Here is a 16,401-nt window from a genome sequence, read left to right on the forward strand (position 1 = left end):
TTTTTTCCATAACATTTGCTGTCCCAGGGCCACTCATGGTAGAAAATTACTTTTTTCATGGAACATTGAGTATTTTAGAGCTGCTCCGGTGCTAGTGGAAAATAACCTGTGTTTGAGGTCAGAAAAATAGATTAAACTAATTTTAAAGTTTTATAGCCACTTATGTCTATCGTAGAAATTTTTAACATCTGAGGATTTAGATCCATTGCAAAAGTAAGATTCTGATTTTTCTAAGACTAAGAAGGCCCAAGTTCAGGAATGCATCTGTGTTCATGAAGGACAATTACAGCCATTCTTAATTCCAAGCATGTGTTTAATTGCATTCTCTAATAGGGATGGATTTAATCCTATGCTTAAGTGCTTTCCTGACTTGGAGCCATAGGGTATGATTGTTTGACTCTGCTACTAGCTGGTGTCAGCGATGAATCTCCCATTTGAATCAGTGGGATCTAAGCTGCACTCAGGGATTCTGAACCTTTGGCAGTTTGGGTGAGTCAATACCTTTGGGCTCCTCCTCAGCTGCATCTGCGTGGAGGTGGGGTATGAAGGAAACAAAGGTGGCTACAGGCCATCTCTTGCCTCTTCCCCTTTTTGTACTGGCTGGGGATCAAACCAGGAATTCTTCAGCTTGAAAGTAATATTTTCTTGGATGTAGATAGGGAATGACTTCCTTCCAGGATTACAAACTGAAGATTTACATTTTTTGTGAACAGAAGGTCTAGGAAATGATTCCCAGAATGATTTAGTGTCGTCTGATGGTTACAGAAATGCAGCCATTCTTCAGAAGAAGCTTATGCAGATGTGTTAAATTTGGGCAGTAAGGTGAAAGGGAAGACATTTTAAAACTGTCCAGGAAAGAACAAATGACAAGAGTAGAAACTTCTTTGAGTCAGACCAGAGGGCAGAAAATTATTACAGTGAGGAGGAAATAGTTTTAGAATTCAACATAATTCGTTTTTAAATATCTCTGTTAATAGTCTTCTGCTAAAATTCTGTAATGGAAAAGGCTCTTGAAGTCAGTGTGAATGTTATTTTTGTCCATGTAAAGTCCCTATGTACACCAACCTTTATGTAAAGGAGAGTCAAGCATCTGCAGTAAAATTCAACATTGTGCACAGGATGAACTCCCTCCATGAACTCCTACAAATATGCCCCAAAGCTTAAGTATAAGCTCAGCTCCATTCAGTTTGTCACCTTTAAGAAAGAAAAAGAAAAAAATACCAACACCTTGTCATTTGGCTTATTTTTGTTTAGTTTCTCCTTGGATAAGAAAACAGTGCTTAAAACTTTTAAAGTTCTATTCACATGAATACTATAGGATAAAGCACAGGTTTTAGGCCTTACCTATTTGCCTAGAAAAAAAGGGTGCTTTTTTCCAATTTGATGGTATGCTTGAACTCTATCCTGCAGTTTCTGTGTAGGAAAGCTGGCGTTTTCCACAGTGCTACTGTAAGAGTCTTGTCTTGAGGAATGTGGGAATTGTATACTTTGCTTTCTCACAAGAGCTGATAGATGAAACTTAACTCAGTGTGCAGTGCTGCATATCACGAGGGAGGAAAACCCTTGTCTCAGGATTAGTAAATATGGAGTCTAGTTTCTAAAGGAAAAGCATCAAAAATCTGCATGATTGGAAGGTTTTTCACCTGAAGTGTATCAATGGTGCCTGCACGCTGGGGTTGTGCTATGTGCTACGTTATGAGACTATTCAAAAGGTAAATGCACACCTAAAAATAGGGGGGTTTAGTATTCTCTAACAGTAAGAGTTTCTCCTGATAGGAATTCCAGAATGACAGTATGCACAAGAACTCAGTGTCTCTCATGAGAGTTACAGCAGAAAAGGATTTTTCACTGGCAATATGAACATACAGATAAACCAAAGCTGGGCAGGAGAGAATAAAATGTACATGCTGCTTTGTGGAAGGATGCAAAGGAGCTGGACTGTACGGGATGTTTTTTTCTCCTGTTTAATTTCTTTCTTTAATCCATTTATAAGGTGTCTATCAGCAGATGGGATAGCACCACACAATAAAACCTTTTTTCTGGCCAAATTCTCTACTGCACCTCTCTGAAAGCTTTATATCACGTTCATGCTCACCAGTTTTGGGTTCCCCTGAAAAGCAGGGTTAGAGGCCCCTGATTCCTAGCATGCAGCTATGTCCTGACTGCAGGGTGTGCAGAGTCCTGTCCCCTCTCCTCCCTTCATGCTATACTCCAACCTGTAATAGGTCCCTGAACACTTCTCTGAAAGGTATCTTCCTTTTTGTCTTAGGTCAGGGCTCAAGCTGAGGATTTGCCTTAATACTCTTAATGGCAACCTAACCAAAAGCCCATGAAAAAGGACACAGAAGGAGCTTGATTGCAAATACCAGCTGTTCTTAAGCAGATGGTCCAATATGTCCCAGGCTCACTCTCAGATAGCGAATTGGTTTCCATAAAATACAAAGGTTGGGGAAAGAAAAGGAACCATGAAATGCAAAAACTTGAAGGGTCCCCAAAGTGATTGTGAAGAGGCCAGCTCAGAGGGACTCAGCATACACAAAAATTATTAACTCTTAGATAAAATTCTTACTTCCCAGTAGTTTTAGGTAAAATACAACGCAGGGATGTTGTGGTTATCCCCACTACTATTTTCAGCTCAAACATCTCACATTTATGGATGGATACACCCTGAAGGTATCTAGATAACATTAAATCTGTTTTAAAATGACTGTGTGCAATAACCATATCTAATGCATAATAGTGTTGTTTTTTCTATTATGTATTTAAATGATTCCCTCTTCTTTATCTGTAAGTGACAGCACCCCTAAGATTACTTGGATGGATTCACCCTGCGTTTCAGGCAGACTGGTTGCTGGACTGCCATGCAGGGCTCTGTCCGCACTTCTGCTCCTTAGACCTAGAATTTATGTTTGTGTATTCACATTAGTCACTTGAGAAATGGCCTGATTTACTTGTGTGTGTGTGGTATTACTTGCTTGTTTCCCCCGAAGAGAAATGTATACAGCTCTTTGGAGAAAAAAAGAGGAATCATTTGCTGTAACTTAAATTAGGTTTAAGGTGTGTGACAGATACCCAATTTTGGACTTAAAATGAGAGGCAAAGCTATTCTGCAGATTTCTTTTGCAAACTGAACTCCAGTCCACGTTTTAAAAGGCTCTACATGTCTCTGAATGAGATGCGGGTAGAAGAGTAGAGACATGGCCATTTTTCCGGGATAAACTCTAGGATACAAACCAAATTTGGAAGAAATTATTTTACTTAAATTAAATCCCAGGAATGAGGTACACTTCTGAATGCTGTGGTGAGAGCCGAGGGAGGACTGTATCGTAGGGTGATATTGGGCTGAAATTTGATAGAGGCTCAGGTTAAAAGCTTAAATTTGAACCTTTCCAAACATTTTTGTGTTTTTTGTGTTTTGTGGAATTTGACTTTAAATCTTTTGACTTCAGTCCCGTCTCAACCGTGTTGCTTCTGGCTTATTTTTGGCTCTGGTGGTCTGCTGGATTTTGCTGCCAGTGAGGGTAGTCTGGCTGCAAACCTTTAGGCCTTAGATTAAAACAGCTCAGCATCCTCACAACACCTCCTCAGCCCATCTGTATACTACGTATATAAGCCTGAATGGCCATGGAAAGTACACTGTAAAGGAAAAATATGTCTGAGAATGATATGCTTTAGCCAGAAAGCTGGGGTAAAATGGAAAAAAGACCCTTAAAACAAGACCTCATCCTAATTCCAGCAGGATTTTTCAAAGTGGCATAAAGCTTCTTCTGGAAACTTGAACAACAGCCTGGTTTTTTGGACCTTTGTGCACTCTGCAGATCTGTGCTTTGTTTTATGCAGTTCTATTCAGTAAAACACAATCTCATGAGTTTAAAAGCACTGAACAGCTGCTAAATTGTCTAGAATAAAATCTGTGATTATGGAGAAGAGCGTTTCTCTCTGCTGTCTTTCTAGACAAAATGGTGGGGGGAGCTTTTTCCTTCAGTGAAATAGCAGGTTCCAAAATATATGTCTGGTTCCTATTACAGTAAAGGAAAAACTTGAGGTGTGCACTGGAAGTGCTAAGCCAGTGATTGAAATGTTAAAGTTGTTCCTAAAGGCTATTCCACATCATGAAGACATCATCTGTAAAGTAATACTGCACAATGATCTGTGAAGAGAGGAGACTGAATTAGCATTCAATATGGCTGAAACTTCCAAATGTCCTACATTCAGCTCAACTTCTATAGCAGAACCTGTTTTGATAGTCTTCAGTGAGCACTGATCGACATATTTAAAGAAAACAGAGTTCAGGTGAAAGACAGTCTAACTGCTCTGACTCACCTCGTGCCCTGCACCTTTGCGCACCTCTGCAGATAGTCACTGTGACATGTACGTCAGACTTACTCAGTGATTTACCTAGAATTTTGGAGCTTTGAAAGAGCGCTTCTGCTGTGGCAGCTTAACTGGAGCACAAACAATGAAGTGTCTGCTTTGCCAACTTGCAAAATATCTTTTTAAAGGCAAATTTTTTAGGAAAATAAAACAGTAGAAGTCCTCCCACAGAGGTGGTACTGTGCCAGGGGAAAATTTATCTAGTTAAAAATAAATGTCCAAAGTCATTAATTGATTAAAATTTAGCATGACAAGTTATCTGCAAATGCTGAGTTTCTCAGAGCTCAAGTGTTACAGCAAGAGTGATGATAGACCTTTGGCTTGCTTTAACATGGTAAATGAGATTGCTTAACAACTGAGCCCCTTCTTTAGTTGTTAATATCTCTTTCTGTTCCTTTTCCTTCACACTGCATTGTTTCAAGTTCTATATATGACATCTGCTACTCGGAGAATTTTTCAGGAGTTTTTTTGGCAGAAATTGGCCACATATTTTCTCACCTAGTTGATAAATATACCTTTTTTTTTCTTCAAGAGAAATATTTTGTCTCCACTTCTTTTTTTTTTTCTTTATTTTAAATTAGAAATTGAATATTCATTCCTTTCTTCATATATGTTGGGATGCAGGTTGAAGGAAAAGATGCTGAGCAGATCATTACCTTAATTGGTCCTGATTGGGGTTAATGGTCTCACAGCTTTCAGTAGCAAGACACATGAGCATGTCGCTTTTGTGGGACTGGTAGTGGTTTTTAAAGCTGTTTTGTGAGCTCGTGTTACAGTGCTTAATCTTTAATCTCAGTGGGATGCTCATAACTGAGAAGTTTAGTTTTGAGTGGAAGAAGTACTTGTTTTGCTGTAATGTTACTTTGGTTTACGCTATCCGCAAAATGACAGAGGAACTTAGGATTCTTGAATGTTAAGGTAGCAGTTAGCAATATAAAACCTATGTTTTAACTCTCTCAATAAATGTTTTAATTATTTGGATTTTAAAGGTGTTCCTCAACCAAATGTAACATGGTTTAAGAAGAATGACATTCTACAAATCAATTCTTTCTTGATTTTGAATGCCTCTTTGTTTCTGAGGAATGTTTCCTACGAAGATGCAGGAACATACACTTGCAGAGCAACTAACTCTCTCGGAAAAGCTGAAGCCACGTCTGTTCTCCACTTAACTAGTAAGTGCTAAATGAGAATTCCTTACTGGTAACAACAGTGAGCCACTTTGATTATGAAGTTTAACCAATAAAATAGTTGGGGGGCTATTTAACACCTTATTATGAACTTGGAATTTTTGACTGCATCTGACTCCCTGGGATCTGTTCTCTATTTCATGTTTCCTCTGATAGTGGATCTAGGTACAGATGGTTTGGCTTGTGACTTCTTCAAAAGTTGTTCCACCGTTTTGCTTCCAACCAGCAAATACCAGCCTTTAAACCAGCAGACACATTAGAAAACTAAATCCACTGTCATATTACGTTGTTCCCAGTGCTTTTATCTAGTGGAATGGGGCAGGCTTGAGTTATTCAGAATATCTGCAGGGAAATGCAGTGAAATGAAAGCAAAGGCTCGTTTTGGGGTTTGGGTTTTTTTTTCATTATAGAGGCCAATAAAATGTAGGGACATGGAAAACAAAAAACTCTGAATATGAACTCCTAACTCTCAGAACAGAAAATGTAAAGAAAAACTCCATTTAAATGACTCTATTTTAAGTAGATTAATAATGTAATACTGTATAATACAATCATGCCTTGCAAATAGCTCCAATAAATGGATCATTCAGCTCTAGAGATTAACTTTTTCACCATTTTGCTGTACGACGTACAAAACTGTTATACATGGCCAATCCTCCTACAAAGCTTGCTTTCTTAGGCACACACGCATAGGGCAGGTTATAGATGTTTGGAGCTGCTGGCCAAGGAAGACGTAGCAAAGACATAATAGGAGTCTCTGTGTGAGGATGAGTGTAGACTGAAGCTTCCTTGGTTTCGGTTTTCCTGGACTACATCAAAACTTCAGATGTTCCAGAGAGGAATATTATTATAATGACATGACTGGGAAGATTGCTCACAAGAGTCCAAACTTCATTTCTATTCCTGGTCACATGACATTAGTTTAAATAAATCTTGGGTGGATAGGAGAGGGCCAAATTCTGCAATTTTCTTGGCTGTGCAAAACTGCAGTGAAATGGGAGGACTTCTGCTGTCAAGAACAGCAGATTGCACTGACTCCATGTTCTCTAAAGCAACATTGAGTCAGCCCTTTGGGCTTCGCTACAGCAATTACTGCCTGACCTGGGGCAGTCAAGCAGTAGAGCAAAATCTGTGCAGTCTTTCTAATAAAAGTTCCTAAGGGCTGACAAGGCAACTAGCCTTTTGCCTGTATGGGACTGGCCTCACTGTGGTTCTGTGGAGATTTTTTTGTCCCAGTGTTTACACAGACAAGCAGGAGGCTTTGTACAGACTTTGCACACTGAGGAAAAATGTTGGTCCAAGGTAAAATGACCCACAGAGGTTAGAATCTAACAAAAGATTTAAACCATTCTGGAAGGAGTATCATAGATGTTGTACACATTCATTAAAACAGAAATGTTGACTAAGTGGCAAGAACTGTGTGTTACTGACAGATTGCCCACATTTTTGGCAGTTATTCTGTCTGGCATATGATAAAAAGGAGGAGTTGCTATAGTCATAGGGATATGATTCTGCATACATTATGCTATCTCTATGCATAATGAGATTTTAAGAGATTTTCGTCTTCTTTGTGTTGTAGCACTTTGTCATAATTCCGTCTAATGTAACAGAGGAATTGGCTTTACTCCATTGAGAGAATTGTTTTTCTTAAAATTTCTGTAAGTGAACGACTGGTAATGAAATAATAAATAACCTTGTCCTGAGAAACAGGAAATACATCATACATCCTGTAAATCTTGTTTTTACACTGTGTTACAGGCTTATTCTTCTAATAAATAAAAGTCAGTAAATTTGACTAAACTTGCATAAACATTATAAATAATAGGTGTTTCCCTATTTACCTATCTGAAGTATATATGTTAGACAGATAATTTGGCTGCATAAATGAAGTTGATCCTAAAGAATTCCAAAGTGCTATTACCCTTCTGCTTCATAACTAACATGTTGGATATTTTGATACTATTTTTTTTTTAGCATTTTGATTTAATTCTTGCTAAGAAGTGATCTTATGCGTTGTGTTACAGAACAAAGATATACAGAGAATAATACTCTGTCAAAGGGAAGCAGAAGAAAACGTGTCCTAATGGCATCTGGAATTGGTACAAATGTCAGTGTGGTACCTGGAGATCCACTAAGAATAGGTATGTTGTCTTTTATGCTTTGTCATTTAAATTATATTATTTATTCATTTCATTAAAATAGAGAGGGTCCTATGGAGAAAATGAGTGTAATTCCTAAGAGTCTGGGTCTGGTGGTCGTCTGGATTTCCTGACCATATCTCAGCTTTCTGTTAACAAGGAGGGAGCCTCAGAGTAAAAGACACAATTATTTTTTGATTCAGCTTTTAAAAAAATGTTGTAAAATGGAGACCCTTTAAGCATCATTTAGGTGACTCATCATGAGACTGAAGCTGTGCAATTTCTCTTTGAGCTTCACTTGAAAACAGTGAGAGGGGATTCAGCTGAGCTCTAGAAGTGGTTTTTTATTTTTCTGTCTAAACGAATACCTCTGTTTCCATCCGTGCTTTTGCCTGTGGAGTGAAAATGCAGCAATTTCTTTTAATGTGTTTATGATGCCTTTCCAAAATAGAAACTCTCAGTACAAACCTATTTGCATATTGTAGTGTGGGATGAAATCTTCGTTCCCTGTAAATAATCGTTCCCCCCACCCATGTTGTTCATATAGAAGTGAAGTTTGTAAGAACTTACTGAAAGGGAAAATCTAAAGAACTATGGTAAGTATACATCAGCTGATAACCCTCAAGGGGCAGTCAGGATTTTGGGCCGTAGCTTGGACTTGAGTGAATTTATGTATACTCTTGTTTTTATTTATACTGGTAAGGTCTTTTACATAGAATCCCACAATCATACCTACTTATTCACAAACATTTCAATGTGTTTAGAAAAACCTGCTAAAATGCTGTTGATTTTTAGGTTGCCCGGTGCGGCCCAGCTACAGAAATACAGTTCACTGGCTTTTCGGAGATAGTCCAATTGAGGAAGTTAAGACCTTGCAATACCGAACCCTGGTTGGGGGTCGTATCCTAGAGGTGAACACCAACTCTGGTCACTTTGCTGGACAATTCCAATGTTGGACTTCGGCTAGTGCAAAACCAATGTCAGTTTGGGTAAATGTCAAGAAGGAAGGTTTGTTGAATATTATATGACAAATTCTTAAATTTCAGAATATTTTCTTTCAATCTGTAAAGCCTTTCCTGAAACCTAACCCACCTTTATACATAGAATGTAATTCATAAATAGAAGCTTAACTTCACATATGTGAACAGTCCCATTTAAGTCAATAGGCAATGTCTATACTCGGAGTTGGATATGGGAATTAATGTGTATCCACATATCATGTGGGGGTTCTCATTTCCTACCTGTGCAGCTGAGAGAATGTGGCCTGATTCAGTGTCTTACTGTTAAAACAGTTTTAAATCAGGCAGGTTTTCTCAACTTCCCCATCAGCAAATCATACACAATGCTGCCATGATAGCCAGCCAAACTGAAACAAAACTGACTTTGAGGTCATGTCTGGAGATGTCTTAATTATAATAACAATAATTTTAATAAAATTGTCATATTCCAGTGTCATTGCAATGATGTGGTAGCCATCTTATTGTAGTCACCCTTAAGCATATCAATGTACTATGGCACACTCATCAATTTCAGTGTTAGGTTTTCAAGAACTTTTTGTAATATCTTTCAATGTAACGTGCTTGCACAAAACTACATTTCCATTAGTAGGTTATAAAATGTGCATCTGAGGATTATAGATGAATTTGAGAAGAATCTTACATACAAACCAGCAGGAAAATAGGCCACATCTGCAAACATTTTATAAAGTTTGTAAATATTTAAAGCACTTTAGAAATTAATTATGTTCTAATTGGGCTTTAAAAAAGGAAGTTAGGATCTCAGATCCTATTAGGAGTCTGGTAGCAAAGCACCAAACTCCATTTGACAGTTTAAAAAAAAATACTCTCTAACCAGTCAATACCCAGGGAATGCAAATCAGGTTTAAAAGCAAGGATGTGTTGAAATTGAGAGTTTTCATATGTTATTTATATATTATCCTATCAGTATGATTTGGCTACTGTTTAGGTGCAAAGGACTCAAGCTGTAAGATCAGACCTTGCAAATCTCCCCGACTCGTTGTAAGTGTACTCTCAGTGACTGCCAGTGGATTACTTTTATGATTGAGGATGGTTCTATATGTGTGGGGTTGCAGAGTTACATTTACAAAGTAATTTTACTGACACATATCTATGCTCAAAATGTTAATTTTTAAAATCAAAAGTAAATCAACATATTTCTGACCTGAACCAGAAAATATCCTAATAGAATTTATAAAAAAATGTATCCAGGCCTTGGTCTTAATATAGATCTCATCAAAGTTAGTCAGAATTTCTGAACAGGTCTAGCCAAGTATTGAACTGTCCGCCTGTAGTCTTTAGCTGGACTGCCTTTTGGTTGCCCAATATCCTTTCCAGTGAAGCTGGCCAATATTTTGGGGAGGTTCTGTTTTTGAGTCATGAGCTTTAACTATGATTGTTGCTTATGTAAACGTTTCGTCACTGAAGTACCCATGCATTTGTAAGACTGCAAAATCTCCTTTGGCGGTTTTTGCACAGTAGGCATATTGAGGGCACTTCTGAGCAGTATCATCCTAGTTAAACAAATAATACAGTCTCTCCATCATAGTTGCAGTCAGTAAATTTAACTATTTGTACTTTGAAAAAGGCCCTTTTGTATTATTTTAAGAAACCCAGAAGTAATAAGGAAACATTGAAAAACAATAAGTTAAAGAATTCATTATGTGCTGGAAGAGTGAGCCTGTGGACACAGCTGGTAGCTATCAATTATTCTTCGTTATTACAGAAAAATCTGACTCCTTCTGTGATCACATAAAAATCTGTCAACATTGCATAGTACTTCATCTTTTACCAAGCGTCAAAAAAAAAAAAAATTGTGGGGGAAGGGGTAAGTGTGGAATTGTGACTAAGTATAAAGGTAGTAATTGTTAGAGGTGATTGGGTTTTTATATAAAATGTTCTTTAAAAGAAAATTCCTTTTTCATCTTGCCAGATGCCTTGGTGGCAGATTATTTCTGCATCACATACTCTGCATTTCTGCGCTAAATACTCTGCATTAAATACTTTTCTATAGTTTAGTACAAGATTCCCTTAAATCCTGGAATTATGTGAAGTGTCTGGTGTAAGATGAGGAAACCTAGGGAGCTTGATTTACAGTTTCCTCTTTTTAATGCTCCTTGTATAAAAAATGTCATGGAAGTTTTAAAAGAAGTTCATCAGTTCCTACTGTGAGCCAAGTTCTGCCCTTCATGTGCACATATGCTGATCCCATTTGCCTTCTAGAGAACTTCATGCTTATATGTAAGGGCTGAACTTGGGGGGAAGCTGAGTAGGACTAAATTCTACTTTGGCTTATGGTCCCTTTTCACAATGCTGAAATATTTGCTTTTCTGCATAGGATGCAGTACCATCTAGCTTACAGAATATGCTGCCAAATCAATTAAAATGTGACACACTTATAATGTATAGTGTCTCTCTTACACTACTTTCAATTGCATTTCTTAGGTTATAAATGGGAATATGCTGAGTGGAGTACTTGCTCTGCTAGCTGTGGGAATTCAGGAACCCACTCCAGAAGACTGCAGTGCATGAATGCAGAGGAACAGGAAGTAAATGAATCATTATGCAGAGAGCTGCAAAAGCCAGTGATTATTTACCAATCATGTAACACAGATGACTGCCCTGCCAGGTAAACTCCTCTCTACTGTATTTCCATGCGCTCTACGTGTACTAAAATGCACTCTTAGCCTCCTGAAATTGTTTATGCATTTATGCTCTGAGTCTGAAATATGGGGTTTATTTCAACACAAGATGTGAAATGGATCACAAGCACGTAGGAAAATGCTCGATTCAGCTGAATAAATGAGATCTGTGCAAGTCTCCATGCTGCTACAGCAAGTCTTGCTGCTACCACACTAACACCTTAAATGCTAAGCTGGAAGTCTCTCTGAGAAATTGTGATGTGCTAGTTTTGCGGAATTTGTTGCCAACGCCCTGAGAGAAAACTCACAGAGCAGCCACGATACTCATGAGTGGAATCTGTGTTCACCTCCTCTCCTTCTGTGCCAGCAGAGCTCTGAGTAGGATGTTTACTTGTAGAATACCTCATTTGTCTCTAATGCCCCTCCTCACAGTGTCACGCTCCTTGCATATTCTTCCCTGCCATTTTTCTCACTGGATCAACTGGGCTACCTTGTGATCTTGGGGCAGAAAATCTTTACATCACAGGCAAGTATACCACAACATCTGATTACAAAAGCCAAAACCTTACCTCTAGACTTACTGAGTTGCAGTGAGCATTCCAGCTCAACAAGGCGTTGCTCTAGGTTTTTAGCAGGAAATCCCACAGGAGTCCTCAAAACAAGTGCTTTCCTTTGCTTAAAAGAATTGGCCATCACTGTCAGCAACATAAAAATCTGTGAGGGATGAAAAGTCATGCACACATTTTGGAGTTGTCCCTCACTGGAAAATATTTGGAGAGAAGTGTTAAGGCCTTAGCTGACATTGTGTGGAGTGCATCTTGCCACTATGTTCTAAACTCTGTTCTAAATACAGAAAACATAGCAACAGATAAATATCAGGAGAAATTTGTTTATATTTCATTATTAGCAGCCAAAAAACCAGATCATCTTAAATTGTGAGTCTGAACTCCAGCCAGCCCATAACAAGCAAAATTTTTGCCAGTGGAAAAATACTGAAATAGAACTAATAGTTTGAAACACACAGACTCAGTTGCAGGTTTCCCTCTTGAAATCCAGCCATTCAAAGCAGAGTTAGGAGGATACTAGAGGGCCTGGTGCTCCCCTAAGCAAGGTCACGCCTTTTCAGTGGACAGCAGTGCATGACTTAATCTGATTATTACTAGACCCAGAATATTCACCACAAAACCCAGTTATTTCATATGGTTAAACAGACTGGGACCTAAATTCCCTCATATTAAAATGCTTAGATTTCTTGTGCTTTTAATTTGGCTTTATGAATTTACCAGTGGAAGGAAATTTGTGTATACTAACATTATTAACTCTACCTTGAATTATACATGTATGCTAACATACAATTTTTTTTTACTTTTATGAAGTATTCCATACTTACTATATAGGAAGTGCATCCCAGATGCCTGGAAAATAGCCCTGTGTCTGGTTGCTAGTGCCTCCAACCTCTCCCCTTCCCTGGGATTACTGACCTGGGATGGAAGTGCAAAATGTTCAGACTTCCCTTTCCATTTCCCCACTTAACTGATTTCTGCATGACCTTCTCATCCCAAGGCAACTCTTTAGAAAGTTTCCGTAGAATTATAAAGGCCTTAGATGTACAGTCAGTGTCGTGGGCCCTTATTCAAAGTGTTTTGCATGTGTTTAATCACTTCTCTCCAGCACAGCATAGAAGTGCCATTAAGCAAATGTAAGGGTTTAAGCATGTACTTGTGCTTTAAATGTTTGCTAAATTGCAAACTGGTGCAAACTGCCAGTGCATACTGCACCAGTTTGCAAAGTACTTGAGCTTTAAAAGGGAGAAAAAGACAATTCCAGACTGTAAAAGATTAATCTTCCTTGAATGCATATAAACTGTTTGACTGTAAGAATATTAAATAATTGCTAAAGAGACTATTTTTCCTGTAACCACAGTTGTCCTACACACAAAGTCCCATTCTGTATTTCTAGCCTAGATTTATCAAAGGATCAAGTCAAATAAATTGTATTGCCACCTGCTGCTTCCCCAGTATTGTTCCTTGCTGCCAAGACAGACTAAATCTTTGCAACTTCTAATCAATAAACAACATGTTCTGCTTGACCGTTATCTAGCAAGATCTGGGTGTAATAAATTTGGATGAATTATGACACCTGTCACCTTAGTAACTAAATCACTATCATTCATTTTATAAGTTACGGAAAAGTACGCTGTCCTTCCTTCAGAAATGTTAAATCCAGCAGGTTCTATAGGGTTTACCTAGTGTAACCTTTTGGGTAACAAGCAGTGTAACTTCTGTTAGTGTATGCTGAGCCACAGATATCTTAGACGCCATCAGTTAACCAAATCTATAAGATCTTGCTTAACAACTGAAGAAGCTGATTCTACATTTTCTCAGATCTAAAACTTGCAGTGACAGGTTCTTTTGATTTTTATTTGCAAACAGATTGCTTCAAACTACCAGCAAGTTTGCAATGCTTTCATAGTTGCTATAAATCTGTCTCTGCATCCTGTAGGTGGGTAACTAGCCCATGGTCTGAGTGCTCTGCATCTTGTGGCAATGGATTTCGCTATCGACAAATAACTTGTCAACAAGTTAAAGGCAATGGCAGTGTGCTGACACTGCTACCAGATGCTTGCATACACAGAGATCGGCCTGTGGGAAGGAAACCCTGTATGGGTCATTTGTGTGCAGTGGGAACAATACAGACAAAAGGACAGGTAAGTTACAGAGTTTGTCTGGAAAGTCCTTATGTTATAAAAGTGTATCAGTCTCACCATACCACTGGCTGAGCATCTGTTCTCGTGCACAGAGGAAGAGCGATGCGGCGCTAGTTGTAATTACCTTTCAGGCCAATGAATTACAAATCCTGAGGGTTTTTTTGTTTTGTGATATCTGAGCTACTTCTAGTTGTTGAAGGCGTGACCTGAAACCTGAGTATTAGTTTCAGTATATTTTACAAGCTAATCCATTACTTTGTGTTCCATTTTTTTTAAGCTGGCATATTGCTTTTATTGCAGTCTTATAAGAACACAGTTTGCAAAGAAAGATATATGAATGTGCTTCAAAAGCAGTTGCCACAGAACTCTGATTTCTTATGTTTTCTATGTTTCTTCATTTCTGCAGTAAGTTATGTTTATTTTGATATGATTTTATAGTTATTAACACAGTATTTACTATTCAGTGCACAAAGCAATGCATTAAGAGAATTACTTTAGCTGCATTGCTGATACAGGTATTAGCAAGGCAAGTCTGTGATTGTTAGAGCTACAGAAAGACTGTTGTAGCATGGGAGACATGATGAGAGCATAGACAATGGATTTAGCTCTATGTATAGGTAGGAAAGTCAGTATGGCAAAACTGTACACAAATAATCCAAAATATTTAGGCTTTATCTGAACTGAGGTGTGATGGGCTTGAAGAACCCAGTTACACCGAGTTGTGTAAGTGGGTAACTACCTAGAAGGGCGACTCTGTTGTTATTAATTTGGTTGTTTCTTTTTCTTTCCCCTCACTCTTGTCTCTCACTTTTCAGTGCTCTGGTCGCTGTGCAGGCCGCCCTGTAGGTTTACAGCATCGTCACTTTATCTGTCAACTTCGTAATGGATCTCTGGTGCCAAACTCTTCTTGTGATGAAAGAAAGAGGTATACAGTTTGAAGCAGTACAAGTTAGATTCTTTAGATGATGAAATTAAAGTTACAGGATTGTTAATGCAGTATAAATATGCAAATTCTTATGTATCAAACACAAGGAAAGGAGGCAAAGACAGTCATCTTATTGTATACACTGGATTAAGTCAGGAAGACAAAGGAGAGTAATGGATTTGATCAGTGTCCTCCACTGTGCTAATGGCAAAGCTAGAAACAGAGTGAGAGAATCTTGATTCCGAAAAAGGAAGTAGAAATTCCTTCCTAATGTAGATGATCTGCCTTAACTTTTTAAATTACTGCTGAACTAGTTCTCTTCTGATATTACTTTTTATTCTGGTATCCTGCTGCCCAAATTTTATAAAATAAGAGTTTTCCTGGGCCTTATTTTGTCACCCATGTAAATTGGTTTATTAGTTTATGATTAATGAAATAAGCTGTACTTCTCTGCATAAACAGATCTCGTTCCTCCTCTCTCAAGGTATGTATGAGGTATGTAAAAACTGAATGGTTGAGAAGGTATGTTTTTTTCCTTCCAGGTACACACCTTTGTAAGAACTCTGTCAATTTGTTTTACTGTCTTTAAACAACTCCTTTCAATCCAAAAAGTACAGGCCATACACCTCCAAAAAATCTCCATCAGCGGATTCGCTCAGGACTATGTTATAGTTAAGTTTTCCTGAACGTAAAACATTTTTTCTATTCCAGGATTAAGGAATTGGTTTAAAGAAACAGGGCGTTGGATTTTGTTTCTTCATGGACTGAGGCATGATGGATGGGCAAAAAATGAAATACAGGAAATTTAACTTAAATACAAGAAAAAACTTTTCTTCTTTTTTTTTTTTTTTTTTTTTTTACTGTGAGGGTTCTGAAACACTGGAGCAGGTTACCCAGAAAGGCTGTGGAGTCTCCATCCTTGGGGATATTCAAACACAAATGGAGATGGTCTTGAGCAACCTGGTCTAGTTTACTGTGCTATGAGCAGGGGGCAGGGACTAATCAGTCTCCAGAAGTCGCTTTCAACATCGGTTCTGTCATTCTGTGAATAAGGGTTTAGCACAAAAGTAAGCCTTTAACTGCCATTAATTTTCCTCCACAGATCTCCTGTCAGAAGAAACTGTTCTTCAGAGGCATGTGATGTCTACTGGCGGACAGGCCCTTGGAGGCCTTGCAGTGTGGACTGCGGGAGTGGATTTCAGTCAAGACAAGTGTACTGTGTACACAGAAAGAATAACAAACCTGTGGCTGATCAGTATTGTGGACGGAGGAAGAGACCAGTGACCTGGCAACACTGCAGTGTCACATCTTGTGGCAGTATGTAAATGTTTGTTTATATATCAGCATAGTAATAGTTTGTAGCAGTTATATTAGAAAGTGACTCACACTTGTACACTAATGATTCTACAAGC

General features: G+C 38.3%; 1 protein-coding gene across 6 annotated transcripts in view; it reads left to right on the forward strand.

Annotated features, from left to right (window-relative positions):
- Window positions 1–16,401, forward strand: part of ADAMTSL3 (ADAMTS like 3) — a 193,334-nt gene that overhangs the window by 174,534 nt on the left and 2,399 nt on the right. For all 6 annotated transcript variants that reach the window (XM_075100507.1, XM_075100506.1, XM_075100508.1 and 3 more), the window contains 7 exons: window positions 5,364–5,546; window positions 7,586–7,702; window positions 8,495–8,707; window positions 11,161–11,344; window positions 13,860–14,064; window positions 14,880–14,989; window positions 16,092–16,306. In XM_075100507.1, the coding sequence (XP_074956608.1) occupies window positions 5,364–5,546; window positions 7,586–7,702; window positions 8,495–8,707; window positions 11,161–11,344; window positions 13,860–14,064; window positions 14,880–14,989; window positions 16,092–16,306 (1,227 nt within the window). The remainder of the gene's footprint in view (window positions 1–5,363; window positions 5,547–7,585; window positions 7,703–8,494; window positions 8,708–11,160; window positions 11,345–13,859; window positions 14,065–14,879; window positions 14,990–16,091; window positions 16,307–16,401) is intronic.

This window comes from Phalacrocorax aristotelis, chromosome 7, assembly GCF_949628215.1.
Source record: "Phalacrocorax aristotelis chromosome 7, bGulAri2.1, whole genome shotgun sequence".
NCBI classification, from domain to species: domain Eukaryota; kingdom Metazoa; phylum Chordata; class Aves; order Suliformes; family Phalacrocoracidae; genus Phalacrocorax; species Phalacrocorax aristotelis.